The sequence below is a fragment of the Hermetia illucens genome, chromosome 6 (assembly GCF_905115235.1).
Source record: "Hermetia illucens chromosome 6, iHerIll2.2.curated.20191125, whole genome shotgun sequence".
Classification (NCBI taxonomy): domain Eukaryota; kingdom Metazoa; phylum Arthropoda; class Insecta; order Diptera; family Stratiomyidae; genus Hermetia; species Hermetia illucens.
The window spans coordinates 86,705,763-86,731,107 of NC_051854.1; the positions used below are offsets into that span (position 1 = coordinate 86,705,763).

The 25,345-nt window shown below is 41.9% G+C and overlaps 1 protein-coding gene and 1 non-coding gene across 2 annotated transcripts in view; both read right to left on the reverse strand.

Annotated features, from left to right (window-relative positions):
• Positions 1-981: 981 nt before the first annotated feature.
• The window catches only part of LOC119659496 (dromyosuppressin), a 93,748-nt gene continuing 69,384 nt past the window's right edge, over positions 982-25,345 (reverse strand). Inside the window, exons 2-3 of the mRNA XM_038067614.1 lie at positions 7,917-8,125; positions 982-1,733 (exon numbers count right to left, since the gene is read on the reverse strand). Of these exons, the coding sequence (XP_037923542.1) occupies positions 1,642-1,733; positions 7,917-8,124 (300 nt within the window). The 5' untranslated portion in view covers position 8,125 and the 3' untranslated portion in view covers positions 982-1,641. The remainder of the gene's footprint in view (positions 1,734-7,916; positions 8,126-25,345) is intronic.
• Trnae-uuc lies at positions 1,949-2,020 on the reverse strand. Its single transcript has one exon. It is a non-coding gene; the product is annotated as a tRNA-Glu (tRNA).

Below are 25,345 nucleotides of genomic sequence, written 5' to 3' on the forward strand. Positions count from 1 at the left end.
CACACTACAGTTCCAACCTCTCCAGAAAATTAATAGATTTTTGTTTTACCCAAAAATCATGCAACCTCTCTGCTTTCTCTAGAATATATATAGTTCGCTCAGAAATCCAGATACTTATGGTGTCCTTTTGAGATGTCTTTTATAAATTTTCGAGGATAAGTTACGGGGGTGACTCCCCGTGCTTTACGGAATTCTTGGCTATTGTAGTGTCACTGAAGAAGGGAACAAGCAAATTAAAAAGGCGTCTCTTAGCCAACAAAACATTGCTTGAATAAAAATTTGAAGCCTGAGTTGCCACTATCATCACCATAACTTCTGAATTGAACCCAATATGCTATCAATGAACAGGCAATCGTCTCTAACCACCTCTTCATTTGGCTACTTCCTCAATACGTAATCGATTATACCCAAAATAAATCCCGTGACAGCTACCCTAAACCAATAACAAAAATAAATACCCTAACATAAAACGTCAAGCAACTAAACAACTTTAGTTAATCCTGAATGTCGCCAACAGTATTCACCAACAGGCAAGATCTACATATATCCTATCCCCGAAACTTGTAAATTCATCATCAGGTAATAAGCCCAACGTCTCTTGCAATTATATGCATAATTGATAACCATAAATTACAGGAAACTAATTTGGGGCGACGAAACATTTTTCCAGCTATCTCTCATAAAAATCAACTGATATCCATATCAGCACTCGATAATTACTGACTCCAATTGGCCCTAAATTTGATGAATCGAGCACCAGATATGCAAATAGACAGTGTAATAGCTCTACCGGATATCATCGCATGAAGCAGTTTCCCCGAAAGATAGATTTAACTGATATTTTCTTGGAGAGGAAATTCAGATCTATCAAAGGTATCTGTTATATAGTGTTATTCCTTCAAATGTTTTAAAATTTACTTAAGTAGTTTGGCGCAACTACAGTATACTCGAGGGGGGAGTAATAAATTCAAAATATGCTGCTTGTAATCACAATCTAGATATATATTTTTACGTAATTACATATTTACATTCAATAATATTGTTCAAAACACTTTTTTTTATATTTTCCTGTATCTTTTATCCAAATCTTGATTTAATTAAATTAAAAGTCTAAATCAAACTACTTTGGCGTAACGCAAAAAAAATGTATCTGCAACTGCAAAATGAATAGATAACTAGGAGTGTGTGAAGTGAGGGTGCTTTTTATTGAGAGAAATCATTTTTTACAATAGACTTGTCAATGTAATGGAAATCCTTGTTCGTAACACCATTATATTAAATTACTTACACGTAATGTTATAAATAAATAATTTATTTAGCTTTATTCACATATTCATAGTAATAATAATGCAGATGAGGGGTTTCGGGCAAGACATGTGATTCATTAATCGTTTATTTCCAATAGCCATATATGCAATAAAATCAATGAGAGGTTGAGTGTTAATGCACATGTAAATATATTTAATTAAATATAATGCAGTAATTTGCTTCGGTTAGGTATAGGACGCATGTTCATGTAATATTATTTCAGTCAATCAGCAATCAGCTTAGTCTTCTTTCATTATCTTTCATTAATGCATTGTAGAAATATTTCCTGCTATCTGTGTATATTTTTGCTGGGTATTTAGAGATGCTGTAGATTTAACGTCGTCGCCCGAATCGCAAAAACACGTGATCAGCGTCTGTCCTCTTGTCGGGTTGTCCAATCAAGTCGTCAGCCTTGTAGACAAGTGCTAAAAATAAAAAGGAAAATATTCCAGATAAATTTAATGTTTTTCAACCAAGCATAAATTCATATGTACGAGTATCTGCACACGATAAAATAGAAATATTTTCGTCTTAAAAATAATAAAGTTCCTGAAAGTGTCGTAGTTATTTCAGGGAATTCCCCGGGAATATTCCTTCCAATCAGATTTTTTCTACCCCATTACAAAGCATAAAAATATTATTCCCATACCGGGAATCGAACCCGGGCCTCCTGGGTGAAAGCCAGGTATCCTAGCCACTAGACCATATGGGAGACGAGCAGACGTCGTCCAATGTAATATTAGTGTCTGCCAAGACATGTGCTGACATATGTCAATTATTATAACGGCAATAATTGAACGTCAAATCCAGGTATACCTCGACTTATCACACTTCGGCTTACTTCATTTTTGACTTATAACACTCGAAAAATTAAGGAGCACTCTTGGAGTTAACACGTTTTTGCTTCGAATTATCACACAATTTTTAGCACTTTTTTTTTCAATTCTACACACTTTCATTGTCGTCATTGTCGGAGTTTGTCCGCTTAGATAAAAGTGGATTTGAGGCAATGTGCATAATATGTTCAAGTTAAAATATTTCTTCTAATTATTGGCGCCGTTTGGGCAAATGTATTGAATATAGCTCTGAATATTCACACAAATGGTCGGTGTTTTCGATTATTAGAAGTACTTGAAAGGTGTGAACGTGTTTTATTGATTCCTTGTTTTCTGGATCCTTAGTTACGTATTAACATAATTGTTGAAAGGGAAGAACTTGGTGTACGTGAACAAACTTCGATGGTTGTGAACAAAAGGAACCATCTGAACAATTTTTTTTTTTGGTTTATTATGGTTGGTTTGCAAGTTTGAATGAAAACGGGAGGGCATTAGAAGATTATTCTTAGATAAACATTGAGAGCGAGTTAGGTAATTGCACATATTGAAATCTATCCAACTATGTACATGATTATTTGACACATAAATGAAAGAAGCCTCCTTACTTTTAATTCAATATTGGTAGTAGAACTCAAGACTAAATGACGCTTAATACGATATTGGTTTGATTTCAAGTAAGACATTAACGACTAAAACTTGACAAGAAACTCTCCTTTTAAACGGACCTCTAAGCGAGAAACTTGTTTTAACATAAGAGGGATCAAAAATCCACATAGCAGTATAGATAAGGGATACAGCTCCTCTAAAAAGAAGAGGCGGAGGCAAGTTATTAATTTAAAAACAACAAGTCGAAACAACAACAAACAAACTGCCAATTTCCGAATATTGTACGTAAATATGCACGTATATAAATTGATCGTACTCATATTTCCGATTTACTTGTGCACAAAAGCAAGCAAACTTGACCAAATTACACATTACATTATATTCTTCATTACACCTATGCCAAATTTTGTACTTCAGGGAAATTTCCCGGGCAAATTTTCAAAATTTGGAAATAAACTATTATTAACTTCATTTGTGCAGATATCGGAACCGGATGTATTTTGAGGCCTAGATTTCGTAGAGATGCACCACTGTGATTTTTTCAGATTTTTTGATTGGATAGATTCTCATGGAGACTTGTTACACTTTTTGATGGTCATATTTTGAGCTGCCACTCCCCTACGTTTCACCCGATATGAAATATCGAACCAGTTTCGAAAAGTACTAATTGATACCCCACATGGCCACATTTTATAGAAAAACTTTGCACCCTCCATCACATGTATGGGGAGCCTCCCCTTAAACTTAACGCAAAATGGTGCCACTTAATGTATGTAAAGCGAACAACAGATCACACACTCTCACCAATAATCGTGACAATCGGTCTAGCCGTTTCCGAATAAATCGGGTGTGACAGACGGACAGCCAGACAGACAGACAGACGGACAGATTACGTGCCCTACTCTCTTGCTGAAAATCATCCAGGCGTTATTCCCCCAGCAAGAGGAGAGCACCGACACATTCCAACCACCTCTGAATGTGACGGCAATTCCGCCAGTCACCAGAGACGAGCTGCTGGATATCTGCGGTAGAATAGGAGACAGTAAAGCGCCGGGACTGAACGGAGTACCGAATAAGGCCATTAAGCTTGCCGTGAAATCCAGACCGGACATGTTCGCTGACCCATATGTCTTTTGGACACTGTGGGGAAAATTTTAGAGTGGGTAATCTATAATAGATTACTCCCGGTTGTTGAGAGCCGTAAGAGAGGTTCCGTAAAGCCAGATCAACCATTGATGCCATCAAATTGGTCACTGGCTTGGCCGAAAATGTAATTCACGGAAAGGGTAGTACCAGTAAATATTGCGTCGTAGTAACTCTGGACATGAAAAATGCATTCAATTCGGTCAATTGGAATCTTATGCGGATATCTCTAGCGAAGGTTGGTATCCCCGCCTATCTCGCTGCTATCGTCGATAGTTATTTAACTGAAAGGAGACTCTGGTATGACACCGATGACGGACCCCAAGAGTACGTTGCCGGAAGAGAAATTACGCCTGTATTAGAATCGGGAATCATATCATCACTTCCAAGCCGACCATCAAATACTTGGGGGCGGTAATAGACAGTAAATTCAGCTATAAGCAACATGTGCAGTATTTTTGCAACAAATCGTCAACTGCAAGTATGGCCCTGGCAAGGATGACCGAACGTGGAAGGGCCTCAGCATACCTCTGGATTGCTTATAGCCAGGGTGGTAACCTCGATCATGCTCTATGCAACCCCAGTTTGGAAGGAGGAGTTGCAGATGTCAGGGAATGCCACCAAACTGAGTTCAGTCTACAGGAGGGCTGCCCTGAAGGTATGCTCTGCCTTCAGGACTGTCTCAGATGATACAGCATTCGTCATCTCAGGAATGATGCCGATTGACATTTTGGCAGATGAGATGGCGAATATATACAATGCAAAGCCAATCTCTCCCTCATCACGGACGAAGATGACTGAAAGACGAAAATCCATAAATAGATTCCAAGAGCGATGGGAACGGGGGGGGAAAGGGTCGGTAAACTCACAGGCTCATTCCTGCTATCAAGGAATGGTTGGAGAGACGACACGGTACGATTAATTATAATCTCACCCAGTTTCTCACGGGGCAGGGAGGATATCGCCAATACCTGCATAGGTTTAAATTGGAGACCTCACCCGACTGTCCAAATTTGCTTGGAGTCCCAGAGGACCCAGAGCATGTATTCTTCCACTGTCCGAGATTTGTGGAAGGAAGAAGGAATCTAGAGGAGGCTCTAGGAGAGGTGCTGGTACCAGAAAATATTGTGCCGAAAATGCTAGCACATCAAGAGAATTGGGATGTAGTCAACTCCATGATCGCATCTATCCAAAATAAACTGCAAAGAGCATAGGAGAGAAGAAAAGCGCGATCACGTGCGCCGCGTGTAGAAGAAAAGTAACTAAGCTAGGGTGAGCTGACTCCGCCCCGTGATGTAATACCTTATGGTGGTTCCGCGGAGAATGGAGGGAGTCGGGGGTGATTTTAGTGGGTCCACGGACAGATAGACATCGACTCGAATCTAATAAGGTTTTGTTTCACACAAAACCTTAAAAATGGAAGTAATTGAACGTTTGGACGAAGGAGAGAGAGCCGCGCAAATTGCTCCTTAGGATTGAAAGGGGAATCAGACAGATAAAAAGGAATGCTGAAAAAAATCGATGGCATATTGAGCGGGCATTTCTCCACCATAATAACAAAATACCGACCCTTTGTATTAGAGAATACGGAAAAATTGCTGTATGCCTGGATTCTCGACATGAACCACAGAGAAACATACCAATTTAAACTGCAGCCATCCAAGAAAAAGCGAAGACTTTGTCCAATACCATCAAAAGTGAAAACGAAGCCTTCGAATTTAATGCAAGTCGAGGATGATTCGGCAAGTTCAAATCAAGATTTCGTCTGTATAATTTAAAATTGACTGAAGAAGCTTAAAAGTATTATTGATTAAGGCGGTTACAACCCGAGACAAGTTTTTAATGTTGATGAGACAGGACTTTTTTGGAAGCGTTTACCATCCCGTACATTTATTTCCAAGGAGGAAGCTATAACACCAGGCTTCAAAGTCTGCAAACACAGGCTTACACTTGTTTTTCGGCGGAAATGCCGCTGGCGATTGCAAACTGAAGCCTCTACTGGTGTACCATTCGAAAAATCCAAGGGCCTTCAGAAATATTTCGAAAACCAGGCTGTCAGTGATTTTGAGACATAATAATAAGGCTTAGGTAACTTCGGCGTTATTCACTGAAGGGTTTAGAGATGAATTTTGTCCAGAAGTCAAAGAATACTGTAGGAAGATCAACGTATCGCACAAGGTTTTGCTATTAGTCGATAATACTCCTGGACATCCTGCAACTCTCAACCAAAGCGATGAAAATGTGAAAGTGGCCTTCCTACCATCAAATACCTCTTCCCTGCTGCAACCCATGAACCACGGTATAATTGCTACCGTTAAAGCATACTATCCTCGTTGAACTTTCAGGCAGTTGGTGAAACGTTTAGACGATATAATAGCATTCGGTAAAGATAGACAATTATCAATTAAAGAAATCTGGAATTTTGATATTTTGAAGGATGTTGAAAATATCGAAGCTTCTTGGAAAGAGGTAACTATTGGCAGAATAAACAAAGCCTGGCGTAAAATCTGGCCAGAAGCGGGTGAGTCTTCTTCTGGCATTAATATCGACTGCGATTCAGAAATGAAGCACCCTCCCATCACTCCTCTTTACCACCGTCACACGGGACATCCAACGTACAGCGCCCTACATACTGCCTTATGCAGATGATGTTTTCTTAGCATCTGATAGCAAAAATGATCTCGAGAAACTTGTCCAAAAATGGAATGATCACCTCATGCAACACGGTTTCAGATTGAATCTAAACAAAACTGAATTTTTGACGACCGATCCCCATGAAACAGACACAATTACTGTCAGCGACAGTGATCTGCCCAGAACTGAGCGATTTAAATACTTCGGGTCAACAAACAGCAAATGGAGAACTGCGTTATGAAATTGCTTCACGCATTAACGCAACTGGTCTTCTTTACGATCGACGTATCAATGAACGCCTCAAATCTAAAATTTACCGCAATGTCGTCCGTTCTGTCCCCCTGCGGTAATGAAGACGAATATGTTACGTTGGACTAGTGGCGTCACACGTTTTGATCATATCCGAAATGAGGATATCCGCGATCGTTATGGAGTTGCACCGATCTTGGAAAAGTTGCGAGAGAGGCGTTTTCGATGGTATGGTTACATAATTCGTGCAAACGAGAATTCACTTGCCAAGATTGGTCTAAACATCGATTGGTCTAAACATGGTAAACGAGCAAAAGGCCGCCGAAACAACTTGACTTGACACGCTCGATGGGGATTTAAAAGCCTCGATATTGCAGCCAGATCAGGCATTCGATAGAGCCATAGGGCGAAACCGATCACGACGAGCCGACCCCGCTTGCGAAGGGGACAAAGGCTGAAGAAAAAGAAGAAGTATTGGCGGTGGCAGACATGATCCCTGTCAGAGGTATGGAGTGTGTCACAGGGCGTGCGGATGGGGCAAGGTCAGACTTGCAGGATCTCTGGCAACGCCGCAGATGGGACGAGTCTACAAAAGGTCGGTTGACTCACAGGCTCATTCCCAACATTAAGGTGTGACTTGAGTGGAAACACAGAAAGACCAACTACCCAGTTTCTAACATGACACGGTGGTTGCTCCAGGGCATGTGATGTTTCACTGCTCAGGATTCGCAATGGGGAGAGGATCCTAAACCAGGAGCGTGAGCGCGAGGAACTTAGTTGCAGAGATGCTGAGGTCCGCGAAGAACGAGCGTCTAAGGGCAAATCTACCCCGCGAAGTAATGGATGGTCCCTAAGAACTGGGATTGAAGAGATCGGGGGTGGTTTTTACTGGGTGCGAATTCCACACGCACCTACTGTTGCTCCGGCGTTTGGGCGTTTCAAAACGAAACTGATCTATAATTTTAGGTAGAATTTTCCGAACCTTCTTCAATTGGGAATACTTCCACTTCCTCTGCTAATTAAACGCTAATCAAACTCGAAATTCTATACAAAATTTTAATCTAATCTGACCCGGATGTGCAACGAAAGGCCTGGCTTATAGTAACTTACAACTCACGTAGCACAAATTTGTGGACTCACCTGATGCCTCATTCTGGATATACGCATTTAAGGCATTCGACAATTTATTTGAATTTTCCAGGGCAACGCAAACTTTTCGAATGTGTGGTGGCATACTTTCCAGAAATCCAGGTTCACATACGGCAGGGACACTCGCTGCCATACTGCCAACTGTTGAGACGATGATCAAAGCTAGGATTACAGTGCCTACTACTTGTGATGACGACATTCTGTAAAAGATACAAATTTAAATTACCATGAAATTTTGCTTTATGCACATCCATTTTAATTTAAATTATATTATTTGCATCAGCAAACATACTGGATCCCATTTACTTTATGCGTAGGACTTAGTTTCTAATTTCAATGCAACGAATTCATTCATTCATTCACTAAGTAGACGCTTCACGTGGCAACTGACAAATATTAATGATATTTTTCGCAGAGGGTGCAATTTAAGATTTTATAAACGGATTTAAGAATAACCATCACTTCCTTGGATAAAATTCTAAAAATGCTTACGCCTTCGAGAGTGAAATTAGGTTTTAATTAAAATCTAATTACTATGTCAAGCTACTTGTGACAGGGGTTTATTAATACATGTTGTTATGGAAGCTGTTTGGATTGCTTTCATTATTAACGTGCTTAAGTATCTGAAAGGCACGTGAGCGAACGGAGAAAAGGAAAAACATTTTTAGACGATTTTAATAGACTAGTGGAGTAATGGAAAGCAAACTCAATCAAGCTATGAACCATTATAGCTTGTAGTAAAAAGGATAGATGTAAGCCAATACACACTCATGAAAAACTACTTTTATCTACGAATAAACTCGTTTTCTTCTTAACAACCACAACTTTCCTCCTATTGAATGAGTTGATGATGGTCCTATGTAGTTTGATTTTGGGTGGTAGTCTTGTCCTTTGAGCACTATGTAGTGTAAAATATCTGGATCTACTAATCACGGATCCAGAATAAGTTTTACAATCAAATCATATGAAAGGGACTCCTCAACAACTAGGTATCACTCCATCTCAACTATCAGACTACAGGCCAAACTAAGAAGCGAAGCTACTCCTATAATGCAAAATGAATGAATTACAACTCAAAACTTGGGAAATCTAAAAATTGCTGCATCTGTAAGCAGTAGATCGAGATACGCACATACATAGTATTGTAAACGAACCTTGAAAAGAATAAGTCGTAACGGTTCGAAGGAAAGATATGGATGAAAACCAACCAAATTTTTATCGAAATTCAAAAAAGGAGGAAGATAAAAGATCAAAATGGTTAAGGGTAACTATTATGCTTAACTACTTCCGAACTCTTGTCATCAAAGCCATTTTCCTCCGAAATAATGAGAGAGAGCAAATGAAAAGATATATTCCGGAATTCTTTCTTATGCCGTTCTAATACTATTGTTGAAATCCGTCCACATACGGAGACTTAAGTATTTTCGTCATGTAATCAGCAAATGAGCTTTGAGATTGAATAAGAAAAAACCTCATATAAAGGCCAAAAGGTAAGAAAGGACGCAAATGAATTTGCACAGAAGAATCGTTTGGGTTTGTAGATTTTGTTGGAAAAACAGAAAATAATGAATCTCGCGAAATCATGGAGATTGTGTGAAAATTGCCTCTACTTTTGGTGGTTTGAAAAAATAAGCGTCGATCAATTTGTATATCTAGAAAGCGTGGTTTCTGCCAATGGCGACACCGAACTAGATGTTGCTCGACGTATTACCACTGCTAGATCTGCATTCGCTGCCCTGTCTAAAATCTGGAAATGCAGTTACATCTACACTAAGATCAAGTTGAGATTGTTTTGTGCTAGTGTTCTTTCAGTGTTGCTATATGGAAGTAGCACATGGAAAGTGAACTCCACTACAACTCAAAAGCTCCAAGGTTTCGTTAATACCTGTCTACATCGTATCATCGAAGTACACTGGCCTGACACTATCTCAAACGAAGAGCTTCATGGCCTGCGACTCGTAAGCGATGTGATAGGAAAACGGCAGTGGCAGTGGATAGGTCACACATTAAGGAGAGGCGGCAATTGTACTGCAGGCTATAACATACAGTGGAACCCACTCTTGTAGGATGGCCGCCCCAAGGACACTTGGCCCAGATCAGGAGAGGAGGAGTGGGAGCGTCTCGGGAAGTCGTGGGGAAAGCTGAAGCGCATTTCAGTTAACCGCGAGCGATGATGCGCAGTTATAACTGACAGGCTTTACCCCACTAAGGGGTGAAAGACAACCACATATATATATATATTTACATATGCCCATTATTCAACTGATAACCATCAGTGTCAACGTGTAAATGTCAGGAAATAATATTGGTCGAATTGGAGACGAAATTTTTGTGCCTTTCATGAATCCCACATTGGGCGCCATATGATTGAAACCCCTAGTGAGGCTTACAAGCTTTTAGGCACATAATATTCTGCTAATTGAAACTCTCTGTATGGAGATTGGTGGAAAAACCTAAGATCTTTGTAGGTAACCACGCTGGATGGTTAAAATCCTGTCCAGAGCCAAAAGTTGGTCCCACTTACATGAAGGGTTTCTAAAGAAGGATCAGTCGTCGGCTTTTGAGAGTATATAGCCTGTCGAAAACCAGGTGACCAAAACGAGTAGTTTCTCGTGGTAGCGCAGGCAAATGTTTCTCCTACCACAGAAATGACAAACGAAACTACAAGGCGCAAACCTACCACAACTCCTAGCCCTACTATTGACTTCCGTGCGAATACTGCAGTATGCTAAAGGTAATTTTGGCATTACAGTGGGTATGATTTCAGACAATTTATAGTTTGAAAAACTAAAGGCACAGCAGCATCCATACCCGAGTAAAGCAGTATAGACTCACATGAGTGTCTTGTTATGCTCGGATTCAGGGTTAATCATGTGTCGGCAATTTGTAGCATGCCATAAAGGAGGATCGTCCTCACGTTCCTGATTCCAAATAATTTTCAAAGTTTGCCACTGAAATCTCTATCCAAAGATACCATTTGTCTTTTCTTTCATTAATCTTCGCGCATCACTTTAACTAACAACAAAGACAAGGAAATACCCAACTATTCTGCAGTTGAAATAAAGGTACTACTCCACAGCCTCCCTATCATGACTTTATGAACTTTCATATATATGCAAAATGCTTTTTCCGCTCCAGACAGAGCACATTAGAACAGGTGTTATAGGTAGTGGGATCCAGACATACTGGTGATACCTTTCATCGTATGCAGTAATAGCGGAACACCAGCAGATGATGAACATTTTAGAGGGCAAATCTTACTCGGAGGCTTTACAAAGCTAGACATCGTTCCGGCCAACAGCGGAAACTTAATGACCTTCCAAAGAAAAGAATTAAATCCGGCTACCAGCGAGCTTCCTTACGTTAACGAGAAAATGGAACGGGTGGTAAGTGAATCCACAATAATAGTCTGGCCACCCTACCACACCGAAAGGTCGGCACTAAACGCCTATCCCAAAACAAAGCACGCTGGTAAGTCTACCAAACTCTTTGAGGGAGATGCAATTCTTGTAGACATAAAAGTGGATGATCGTCTGATCGTCTTTGATATATCATACCACATAATGAAAGTTCTCGTCCCCTTCACGCCCCTGTTAAGGCAACAGATATCGCTTCTGAGCACATCTAGTCAGTGGTTATATGGAGTCGCGAAGCACATCGAAGATATGAGTCCACACCACTAAATCATGGTGATGAATCGTCAAGCTGCGGGTGACAGAAGATGATTCTTGACCAGCCACAAAGAAGACAACAATATCATTAACATTCGGTATGGTGATCAAAAGGTCATTTCAAAATCGACGACTAAATATTTGGCGGACAATGTCAATGTGGAGACGCTGCAATGTTGAACCGTTTAACGAACTCACCACGACTGAGTGATTCAAAACTCACCCGTCTGAGCGACTCGCCTACCTGTTGGTAGCAACATGTCCACCACGGGGCCGGTGCAGGAACCGAGTCGAATCAGTCTAAAAACAGACCAACTGTCAATCGCATCGAAAAAAACATATAATAAAAAATAAAGAGTTGTCAATTTTTTAATACTTGAGAAGAAAAGTTGAATCGTTATAATAACATAGATCGTACCTTAATGTCAAGTTAGCTTTTCCAAAAAATGTTTTAAATATAATAATTAACTCATAAATTGGTGACCCCGACAGTCGCTCCGGGTAAATTCGCGAATTTTAAATAGTGAGCACACAGTTGTTTACCCATAGCAGTGACAATCGATTGGTGCAGTTTTATTGGGCTTAGCTAAAAATTGTCGCATACATACTTCCCACTCCTTCACAACAGACAAGATCCAACGATAAAACACTCGCAACGGAGGAAGATCATAAAATTCCAACCAATTGTTTGGTTGGGAGCTCCGGCGGCGGCTACCCAGAACGCAGCTCCACGCCGTCTAACCATCTATTATCCTTTGAGCAAGCGCCATTATCTGGGCTATACAGGCGTGGAAGGGTCAATCCTCCCTGTATCGCGGAATCACAAATTAATCCCTCAACAACTCAAACCAGCGGCGGCAAACTCCTCAACCATACAGGACGAACTACCGAAAGTAATCTCTCGTAGCCAGCTAAGCATGATGTACAGCACCACATCCGCAATAATACTCAGACCATTCCAGACCGCTACCCCATACCAATCATCCACGCCTTTGCGCACAACCTCGCTAACTGTCATGTCTTTACAACATTGGACTTACCGAAGGCAACCATAAAATCCCTGTAGCTCCAGATGACATCCCGAAAATGGCAATAGACACACCCTTCGGGCTGTTCGATTGTCTTAACCATTATTCTTCATCGCCTTGCCATTAATTATAGCCTCAACTTTGAAAATTTATATAAGATAAAGAAGTATAGACTGAACCCTGTATTGCCTAGCAAGAAACTTGGGGGCGGGGGGAGTAATGAAGGGCACTTCAAGAGGCAAATGACAACCATATATAATGTCACAGGAGAGGTGTGGTAAATCTAGCCATAAACAGAGCAATTTTCCAAATTGTGATTGGCTTCACCATATTTTCCATCAACATCGCTAAGCAATACTTCACTGATCGTCTTCTGTTCTCGATATCCTAGGTAGTATATGTCAAAAGAAGAATCACACTCATCCAAATATCGCTGAAGATTTTCAGGAAATGTATGACGTACTTATGAAGAACGTCCTTCCAGGAATTTTTTCTGGCGCATAAATTCCGTAAAGCTTGGTCAATTTCCGAATTACGCGAAGGATTTCTCTGGCGTTTTAATATCCGATCCCGATACCCATAGATCATAGAACTATTCCGAATAACATATTGTTGTAGTCGCTACCTAATTAAATCCCACAGATTCAAATCTCACTCCGAACTCCCGAGACGCATAGTGAAAGTTGACTTCAAATTTCCCCGGCGAAGTTGCTTTTAGGTACTGGAGGACTTAAAGAGTCGAATTTCGCCAATTGTCTGTTTGTTTGGTGACGATACTCTCGAAGTTACTATTTGTACACCCCCAACTTATAAAAACAATCCAATGTTTGTATCTCAGAAAATCTGCACAGAGGACATGGAAGCAAACCATTTTTAAGGTTTCGTGTAAACACAAAACCTTATTAAACTCGGTTGACTGTCTGTCTTTCTGTCTATCTGTCTGTCCGCCACACGCATTTTTCTCGGAGATGGTTATAGCGATTGACACCAAATTTGGTAGAAAGGTGGGAACTGTGGGCGCTCACGCATACAGTGAGTTACATCCTTTTGCGTTGATTTGAAGGGTGGAGGGGGGGGGGGTGTACAATTTTTGTCATCGAATATAGTCATGTGGGTTATCAAATTAAATTAAATTGAATTCATCGTAGCATCACGAAATATTGCAGTGATATAGGCTATAATGTAGAGCATGATCTTACCAAGTTTGGTGGAAATCGCACTGTTACTAACAATACGTCAAAGTTGTTGCTTCTTTGAAAATTGAAAACTATGAATGTCAATATCACCCGAAAGTGGATACTCTCACATAATATGTGAATATATTACGTGCTACGTACTAAGAAATACACAAAACCTTTCGCACTTGAAGCGTCCAGCTTCCGGTTTCCCGACTTGTTATCTTATTTTTTCCAATAGTGACAAATATGCCAAAACTTTGGCAGCATATGCACAAATTCGGATTTGAGAAAAGTTCTGACCCCAAAACGTACACATACCTATAGTAATCAAGACAAACCTTCTTATAAAATTTAGTTCTGGCAAACTCCTCAACGGACCCTTCATTTTTTGAAATGTCTTAAGATTGACAAATGGAGTTTCATATGAATTTCTATAGTAACGTCCTCACAGAAGGGATATGATAAAGGGCGCAATATTTGAGGAGGATCAAATGCAAATGGAACTTCTGCTCCGGAGCATCTAATATTGTCATATAGAGCCCGCGCGCGTCTTGTCAGATTGGTGAGACCATTAGGTGTGGAGTAGAGGAAAACCAGGGGAAGCAGTCCCAGCGAAAACCAAAACTCGACTCTCAGCTCGCAAAATACTTCCAAAGGTTTTCTTCAACCACCGAGGCATTTTATACATTGATGTTTTCATCATTATCATCAACGGCGCAACCGGTCTGGGCCTGCCTTAATAAGGAACTCCAGAAATCCCGATTTTGCGCCGAGGTCCACCAATTCGACATCCCTAAAAGCTGTTTGGCGTCCTGACCTACACAACCGCTTCATCTCAGGCAGGGTCTGCCTCGTCTCCTTTTCCTACCATAGATATTGCCCTTATAGACTTTCGGGCTGGATCATCCTCATCCATACGGATTAAGTGACCCGCCCATCGTAACCTATTGAGCCGGATTTTATCCACGACCGGACGGTCATGGTATGACTCATAGATTTCGTCGTTATGTAGGCTAAGAAATCGTCCATCCTCATGTAGGAGACCAAAAATTTTTCGGAGGTTTCTTCTCTTGTAGTTTTTGTAAGCTGAAATACGTTCGGTTGGCTGCCAACAATCACAGCTGTTATCGGTTTTGATTTTCGACCCTAGATAGGAGAAATTATCAACAGTCTCAAAGTTGTATTCTCCTATCTTTATTCTTCCCGTTTGACCAGTGCGGTTTGATGTTGATGGTTGGTTGGTTTTCGGTGCTGACATTGCCACCATATATAATACTTTGTTTTGCCTTCATTGATGTGCAGCCCATGATCTCGCGCCGAGCGTGACTCTTGCATTTACCTCAGCATCACGGATCACTTTTTCGAGAGCCAGGTTAAAAAGGACGTATGATAGGGCATCCCCTTGTCGTAGACCTTTGTTGATGTCGAATGGTCTTGAGAGTGATCCTGCTTGCTTTTATCTGGCCTTGCACATTGGTCAGGGTCAGCCTAGTCAGTCTTATCAATTTCGTCGGGATACCGAATTTTCTCATGGCCGTGTACAGTTTTACCCTGGCTATGCTATCATAGGCGGCTTTCAAGTCGATGAATAGATGGTGCAACTGGTGTCCATATTCCAACAGTTTTTCTATCGCTTGCCGCACAGGGAAAATCTGATGTGTTGCTGATTTGCCTGGAGTGAAGCCTCTTTGGTATGGGCCAGTGATGTTCTGGGCGTATGGGGCTATCCGACCTAGCAAGATCGCGGAGACTATCTTATACATGGTACTCAACAATGTGATACCTCTATAATTGCTGCACTGTGTGATATCCCCCTTTTTATGTATGAGAGAACTAATGCCTCTTTGTCAATCGTCGTTGATGTTTTGCATATGCATCATCTTTCACCCACAAATCAAACTCTTCCGATTACACCATTCAGAAGTGTGGAACTGAAGAACACATTGCTCTTGAAATAATTCTGATGAAAACATACCCATTTCGTTACATCTAGATGAAATAAATCACTCTTCTGTCAAGAAAATTATATCTTCATAGTCTATCTGTTCCAGGAACATTTCCTTTCACATCAAACTTCATAAGTACTGATATAAATGTCATACCTGCAAATATACTAACATCCTTGTCGAGGAGGAGTTTAGATTCAGGTAAAATCACAAGAGATGATTTCCCTCAGGTCATCAATGTTTTGTCAACAGAAATTCCCAAACCATTGAAGATTGAACTTGAAGACCATTCAAAGGTGATGCGGTTGTTCGCCCGTATGGGCATGTGTGCAAACGGACGCATATAGTGTATAGAAAACAAACATGGTTTTGATTGTAGTGCAAAGGATCTAAATTCTATTTAACAGTTTTACACATTTAATATAGTAGCAATGAAGTGTGTTCAGGTAGTGCCCTAAAGTTTATGAAGGACCAAACTGCAAGTTTGCTCCTTACTATTTCATTACCTGTACATATTTACTCATATCGATACGTAGAGCTTTAATGCAGCAGTTGTGTAATATCTTTTTATTTCATTAGACCAGGTTTACAGTTTCCTTTGGACCAAATCTTAAAGTACACGTGTATCAAATAGATACATACTTGCACGAATTTGAATAGATGACAAGCTACGAACATATTTTGCATATTTCACTTGGATACCTCTTTTGCAAAAGAAGTTCCTGAAGTGGAAAAAGTTCAAGTTCAATGGAAATCACCTTAGGAAACCCCAGCAATTCTTCACTAGACACAAGACTGCATACAAAGCTTCTAGAAATCTATGGGAATTTAGGTCCAGACTGATAAGTTTTGTGCATGCGACCAAACTGGAGAACTTTCTCATCATATTCATGAAAAATTGAATTCAAGGAAAGTATTCAGAGAATTTGCAGAAAGGAAAGTCCAGTAGTATCGTTGGACTACGAGTATCTCAGTTTCACTCAAGTGGGGAACTTTTCAGCTAAGAATGTAACCAAATTGTGACCAATTCCCAAGAGCAGAACGATACTTTGGATTTTATTATTGAAAACTGAGGAAGAACTCTAAAGAAGATACTTTGGGTATCCGATCTGGGTACATACGATTTATTAGATAATCGCTCATATGTGGATTGATTCAGGCAGATAATAATATTGAGAAAGTTTTTAGAAAGGATTAACACATAGAGGAAAAACTTAGAAGGTTTCCGTTCGATTTTATATTCAGAATCAATCTCTTTATTACGGTGTACAGAAGGGTTCCTCATCTTATCTCATACAGCAAAAGGGATCTTAGTAACCGTAGAAATAATATCTTGAATAAAACCCGTCTGATTGTGTGACTTTCAATCCAAAATACATGAGGTGAGATAATGCCAGGACAAAAATAATTGACAAAGGGCGTGATGAATGGGACGAAATCGAGCACGGAACTGGTAAAACCACATTTTGTATTCTAAATTAAAAAGTGAACTTAACCACTTTTTGATTTATGTAACATATACCAGGTGAGCTGAAAAGTTCGTAGGCTAACACACAGATAGCGCTACTAGTACTAAATCCATATGATTTTTAGTTAAATCTCACCTTCAAAAGACACCTGCACAAATTTGACAGCTGTCGGATTACCAGTTTGTAGGATAGAACATTTTCGGTGAAGCAACTTTTCTTAGTTTGAAGAAAATGAATAAAAAGGAATTTCGTGTATTAATAAAGGTTTGATTTGATAAACATTCTTCGGACTTTGCACCAGGAAAATCGGCAGTTCGGAAGTAGTTTGTTAAATTTATACAGGGCGAAATGAGAACCGAGGACGATGCACGTAGTGGACGCCCCAAAGAGGCTGTTACCGACGAAAACATCAAAAAAGTCCACAAAATTATTTTAGATGACCGCAGAGTAAAGAGATAGCTGAGTTCCAAAGATATCAAAGGAACATGTTGGGCATATGGTGCATGAATGTTTGGGTATGCGAAAGCTCTGCTTAAAGTAAATGCCGCGCGAGCTCACAATCGACCAAACCAACAACGTGCTGACGATTTTGGCCACTGTTTGAAGCTCTTCCTCCATAAAAACCCTAATTTGTGCGACAATATATGACATTGGGCAAAACATGTCTCCCTTATTTCACACCAGAATCCAAACGACCGTCATTTGAGGGGACTGCACGGGAATGCTTGCTGCTAAGAAATTTAACGCCCATTAAGAGATAATCGTCGAAACTGAGGCCTATTTTCAGGCTAAAGACCAATCGTACTACGTTATAATAGTTGAATCGGCTTCGAAGGCATCAAAATCCATCAAGCAAAATTTCTTCTGCACTCCTGAATGATTTCCGAGGTAATCAAAGTACTACTCAACGCTCTCAGTGCAACCCAGCTATCGCTGCAGATCGTGATGCGACTGCCCTTCAACCGTTCGTCAAGCACAGTTTGCCGCTCTTAGGATCGCATATACTTCAGCTTGAAAAACCGTTGCATATTTTTCGTTTTTGTTAAAGAGATATACTCCGACTCCTTGTTCTACTTTTGAGCAATCGATGTAAAAGACCTCCTTGTATCCCGTCGCGCATTCCTCTGGGACTTCCCAGTTCTCTCTACGTTTCACGGTAACTTCATATCTTCTACCAAATAGATGGATTGTAAAAACTGGATTCAGTTCTGCCAATAACTCTTCCGAAGCTCTGTGCACCCCACGTTCCTTTTTTCCCCATAGATCTAATCGAATGCTCTCATTACAGTTTTTTGAATAAATATGTGTAGGGGCTGCACAATGAGTAATGCATTTAGAGCTATGTCGGACGTCGTACTCATGGTACCGGTAATACCCAGACAAACAGTTCTTTGCAGTGCGGCTAGTCCACGGGGAAACCTATTTTGTCTCACTTTAACCCACCCAGTTGCATAAGCGAATATCGGCCTAACGATAGTAACGTATATCCACATTGCCACATGAGGGCTGACTCCTCGTGTCAATGCAGAGGACTATGTGAGAAGCCCATAATCTGTGAGAGCTATCTGTACATGTTTGTTCCAAAGAAGCTGTTTATCTGGGGTGAATCCCTCCCTCTCTGGGAGTCAAATTCCATCCACTTTTCTCATTTTTGTAAATAAAACTAGCATGGTTTTATTTGGATTAACTGAAAGTCCATGCCTGAGGCACCAACTGTCTATAAGATCAACGGCACGTTGTATATTTGTGCAGACCGTTACGAGATTCCGATGAACAAGAAGCACAGCGACGTCATCAATAGAAGTTCGAGCATATATTGGCAGATTTTGCATTTCGTACAGCAGTGAGTCGATCAGCACACTAAACAGAACTTGCGCAGTGCACCTCCTTGGAGGCGCACAATCAAACGCTCCTTCAATGTCCATGAATACGCCCATCGCGTACTCATCCTTCAGAGTTGCATCCTCTATCTTTGAAACCAAAAAAATGTAGAACATACTCAAAGGACTTTCCACATTGGTAAGTCTGTTGGTTTTCATTTAGTGGGCTCGACTTAAGCGCTTTCCCACGAATATGACGCTTAACCGGTTCCTCCAAACCTTTCAGCATGAATGATGTGAAGCTGATCGGTCTGAAGTTCTTTGAATTTGAATACATAAATCGAAATCTTTCTTAGGCTCAGGTATAGAGACTACCTTAACCTTCTGCCAAGAAGGTTAAGGTAGCTCCAAGCAGGACATGCCTAAAAAAATATTTCTTAGCAGTCGCCCTAGGTGCTCTACACATTCCTTTAGCATTGCTGGATAGTCTATGCAGGTAGATGTGGTTGACATACGCGTAGGTGGTAGCGTTTGGGTCAAAGACCAAACTGGCCAAGCAGCGCTGTGGACTTGTGGAGAACAAGCCTTCCAGGAAATAATGGAGCACCCGGAGGAGGGCTTCATCAGAGCGAAGGTGAAGGGCATCCACATCTACAGCTGCTATGCTCCACCCAGCGCTACACTCGTCGAGTATGAGCGGATGCTTGCTGCTCTTGTTTTGGATGCAAGAGGACGTTGGCCGATCATAATAGGAGGCGATTTAAATGCGTGGGCTCTTGAATGGGGCAGCCGGATAACTAATGTCAGGGGACGTGTTCTCCTCGAAGCATTCACGGAGCTGGACGTGGTACTGGCGAATGGTGGATCTTCGTACACTTTTCGGGGAAGGGGCCTGGGGTCTATAGTGGACCTGACATACGTGAGTGCCACTTTAGCCAGTAGAATCGCTTGGCATGTCAGTGAGGACTATACCCACAGCGACCACCAGGCAATCTGCATAGAGATCAAGGGCGGATCGAGCTCGAAAAAGAGTTTCCGCATAATGCCGGGTGGTATGCTTGGCTGGCCGTGAAAGCTCTCGAGGGGGACACGTTTTCCGCGGTGCTCAAATCCAACGTATCCCTGAATGGTACAGCTGGAGAGAAAGCCACCCAGATCACTCGATGGGTGACGGAAGCATGCGATGCTACTATGCCCAGAAGGCGATTGCTCCCCAGTAGGCACCCCAACTACTGCTGGAACAACGAAATCGCAAGTTTGCGAGCCGCATGTTTTCGGGCAAGGAGGCTTTGCCAGAGGCTCAGGGGAAAACCCGGTGGCGACGGTCGAGAAGAGGCACACAAGCAATTGCGTGGCCGCCTAAAGGAAGCCCTTCGGAGGAGCAAAAGGAACTGCTTCAAACAGCTGTGCGACCATGCCGACATAAACCCTTGGGGCGAGGCTTACAAAGTGGTGATGAAAAGGCTACGGAAATCACCCCAGGTGACCTGTCCGCGCCTCCTCAAACAGATTGTTACCACTCTGCTCCCTCACCACGAAAATAGGGGAAGGCAAATTTTTGTCCAGCTAAATGAGGGCATAATACCGCCTGTAACTGTGGAGGAGCTGCGGGAAATATGTAGTAGGTTCGGTGACAACAAGGCCCCAGGTTTGAATGACATCCCCAACCGAGCTTTGAAACTGGCAGTGAAGACTAAGCCCGACTTTTCGCCAACACCTTCGAGGCGTGCCTAAAAGAAGGAATATTCCCTGCCCAGTGGAAAAAGCAAAAGTTGGTGTTGCTTCCGAAGCCTGGCAAGCCACCTGGAAACCCAACGTCGTATCGTCCTATTTGCCTGTTGGATACAATGCGGAAGATGATGGAGAGAGTCATCTACAACAGACTCCTGCCCATCGTCGAAGCCAGCAATGGTTTGTCGGAACGCCAGTTTGGTTTCCGACGCGCCCACTCTACGGTGGACGCAATTGGCATGGTGGTAAACCTGGCAAAAGGTGCACTGATTTCTGGCGGCTGCTGTGCCGTGGTGACGTTGGATGTCAAAAACGCATTCAACTCGGCCAGCTAGAATAGAATTAAAGGGACGTTGGCTGACATGTCCCCGGATACTTAGCGAATTTGGCGGAAAACTACCTCTCAGAGAGGACTCTCTGGTACGGAACGGATGAGGGCCCCAAAGAGTACATTGTCACAGCCGGGGACCACAGGGATCGGTACTTGGTGCCCTGTTGTGGAATGTCATGTATAATGGGGTGCTTGCTCTTCCCGTCCCAGAGGGGCTCGGCTTTGCTGATGACCTAGCTGTGGTTGTGCAGCAAAACACCCAGAAGATGTGGAGGTTTACGCAACGAAAACAGTGAGAGCGGTAAAGTCCTGGCTAGAAAAGGCCGGGCTGACCTTGGCGGACGCGAAAACGGAAGCGGTCTTAATAACGAAACGCAGGAAAAATAACACTGTAAAAGTGGAGGTCGGTGGACATACGGTCGTATCAAAGCCGGCTATCAAATACCTGGGGGTAATAATTGATACCAAATTGAGTTTTACGCAAGACCTAAAGTATGCATACCAAAAGGCAGCCAGTGCCACCACGGCGCTTGCAAAAATGTTGCCAAATATTGGTGGACCGAAACATTGCCGGAGGTTGGTGCTAGCCGGAGTGGTGCGCTCCATTCTGCTCTACTCGTCGCCTGTGTGGGCAGAGGCGCTTGCAAACTCTCAGAGACGGAAGCAGGTGAACTCGGTTTACCGGCGGATGGCTTTAGGGGTTTGCAGTGCTTTTAGAACCACATCAGATGAGGCAGTATTGGTAGTGGCAGGCATGATCCCGGTTGACATTCTGGCCAAAGAAATGAGTGTCCTGTACAGCTTAAACCAGGTGGTGGGCAGGAGCGGGACCCCGGAGAGCTTGGTTACTGAGATGCTGGAGTCCGAGGAGAAGTGGCTTGCGGTTGGCTCCGCAATCATCCAAATGCAGGAGGAGTTGCTGAAGGAACAAAGAAGGAGGAACGCCGCAAATAGGAGAAGGATGAGTGCCTAAGAGCAAACCTACCCCGCGAAGTAATACCTCAATGGTGGTCCCGCGGGGCTGGGGCTGGAGAGACCGGGAGTGGTTTTTAGTGGGTGTGAATCCCACACGCGCCCGCTGTAGTTCCGCCATTCGGGCGGCGGAGCTTCGGCGGACGTGTCTTTCTAAGATTTTCCACCTACGTGTACGCACAGAAAAAAAAAAATACGCGTAGGTGTGGTTGACGCGCTATACCCACCAAGGGGTGAATGGCAACCATATATATATAATATATAGAAGCCCTAACAATAATATATGTGAAGTCAATCCAACAAGTGGAATGGCCTTGAGGGCATGCAGTGACCAACTCGTTCAAAAATGTATAAGACACCCTACAAGTGACTTCATAAAGGCAAAAATACACTGTACGGATGACTATAGTTGCTATGCTCCTCCAAGCCTGACGTTGCTGGAATTCGAGGATATATTAATCATATTGATTTTTTACGCGAAAGGACATGGACCAAAAATCATTGACTTCCATGTTTAATCCAAACAATGGGAGAACTCACGGATGAATGCAAAGGTGCGTTGTTCCTTGGAAGCCTTCGAGCCGTTAGACATCGTATTCGCTAACAATGGTCAGGTCAACACTAATCCGCTTTGGTTGTGGGTCAAATTTTTGTTAGTCCTCACTAGTTCGGGATATGTCATGAAAAGTTAGTGGACATTACACTCACAGTGATCAACAGGCAATTACCTTTGACCTGAAAACCAACCTTAGCGGTTAGGAATGTGAATAAGGGGAACATCACATTAGTCTACGGAAGCTATTAACAAACAAGGATTTATACATGTATGGTTGGACGACGACATTATATCAGGCACACCGTCGGAGAAAGCCTGCTATATCACGAATTGCGACTCATCGGTTCTTTCCCTACTATAAAGCATAACTACTGGTATAAAATTGAACCGTAATTTTCGGTCAGCGTGTTGTCACGCCAGACGAGCTACCCACAGAACAATGGGTAGGATTAACGAAGAGGTTAAACAACGAATCTACAAGGATGCTCGAAGAGGCCCAGAGACAGATGTAAAGCCATAGGAATATTCAAAGGCCAGGCAACTCCGCAATTTGCATATGCTGGTGTTCTATTGAAAATTGTTCAGAATTTTTTTTCTCAGAATAGTAGGAATACCCTATTAACGAAAAAAGATGTCAGTAGAATGGGAGACAACAAAGAACCTTAAACTGGCTTTTCAGTCGAAGCTAGACATACTAGCCCAATACTGCTGTTGCCTGTAACTAATAAACCTCATGGTGAATCATCATGCTATAGTGAATAATGTATAACAGAGTAGGGAGGCTTATTGGACCACCAATTCGATGTACGTACGGTCAGATCAACCACCTACGTAATCAATCTGGTTGTTGGCTTAGATAAAAATACGATGCACGGGAGGGATGGTACTAGAAAGTAATGTGCTAGGCAAATTGGAATTTTATAAAGCCTTTGGAGACGATTGGTGTTCCCAGATACTTATCGGCAGCTCTCTAACAGGTCGAAGGCTTTGGTACAACAAAAAAAAATAGACAGAGGGAATAAGTTGTTTCGACGCGTTCCACAGGGCTCTGTCCTCGGTCCATTATTATGGAATATCCTAACCATGTCCGCAATGTTCCAGTTGCTAGCGGGGCCAAAATATTATGCCAATGCGATGGCGAACGCCTATGATAGGCTCGGTTCTTCCGATCTTCGGCACGTAAAAAACGCCGAACGGGAGGACTAGCTTAGCAGGTGGCAATAACGATGGAATTAAACAGAAAAGGGTCAATGGACCCACACATTGATTATCAGCATGAAGGTATGAATGCACGGAACGCATGGTAATCTGCAATCTCATGCAGTTTTCCACGGAACGTGACGGGTACCGTAAATACCCGAATAGATTTAAACCGGACAACTCATCTAACTCTTCAAGCTACAAATTAATCCCTGAGGACACGGAACTATTGTGCTAGATTCGAAGAGGAAAAGAAAGGAGACGTTGGGAAGAACAGTAGTATTCGAAAATCTAATTAAGGAAATGCTTTCTGGGAGGATTCAATTCGAATTGAGGGGAGCAGAGGAAGCGAGGTGAATGGAACCGATTGGGAAAGGGAAAGGCTAAATCCATCTCCTCCTATTTTGTAGTGGTTCCGCTGGGAAGAGGACACGAGTTAGCGAGTGATTTTACACGTCAGATCATGCTCTAGGTTAAGGTTGCATAATTCATTTGGCTGAGAATGGTTCTTTCAATGTGCAGAGCCCATCTTAATGCACGGTTCTTTTGTGTGGCAGGCGCTGAGCAAGCAGCACAATAGCACGAAGCCTAATCGGAGTGGAAGAACCCTTGTATAGGTTCTACTGGGGATCTGCAGTCCTACCCGGCGGATGACTTCAATATACTCCTACACCTCCTCCTCTTCTTGAAATGACGAAATACTTTTCCAAATTTAAAAATATCGAGAAAAATTAGAAGATCATTCAACTACTCAGGCTGGAAAATTGTTATATGATCTCCATTAACTTGATATAGTCAATGTATCATACACAATCATAAATTGTACCCTCGAATACCACTTAAGCTATGATAGGAATTTGAAGGGGATCATCCCGTGTGAAGGCCGTTCTTTGGCTCCTTTTAGAATCTGATAAAGATACAAATACGGATTTTTCACCATAGATTTATTGATATCTTGAGCGTTCATAGTAATTTTTCTAGCCCGATAGCATAGTTCGTTATTGAAATACAGAGCAATTTATACACTCATCTACAAAAAAAAGGTGTTTTCTGCTACCACGCCAGAGGGCGCTGCGATCATCTTAAGGAAAAAAAGTAAACGGCATTTTAACGACCAGACTCAACTACAGGCCGCAAACTAGGATTATTAAAAAATATTAAAAGCTAAATTTCTGGTGCCGTGTTAAACTTTTTTTATGAATTTTGACGTTTTTTCACGGCTTCTTCAATGAATAAAAAAAAAACTACTCCATGAATCGCAATTATCCTAGTTTGCGGACCGTAGAAATATGTTGTGAATAAGTTCTGAAAATTTCAAAGAATTTGGTTTGATAGATTTTCGGCTATGGTGGCAGCCGATTTTCAAGATGGCGTTTCTAGAAAAACGCATTTAAAAAGTAGAATGCGATTTTTAGCCATAAAACCTTAACTGACCATTAATCTGCTCTACCTAATCCATAAACCTTAGGTTTCTACAAGAAACACATGTACAGCCTTGGCTTCAATTCTTGTCTTTTT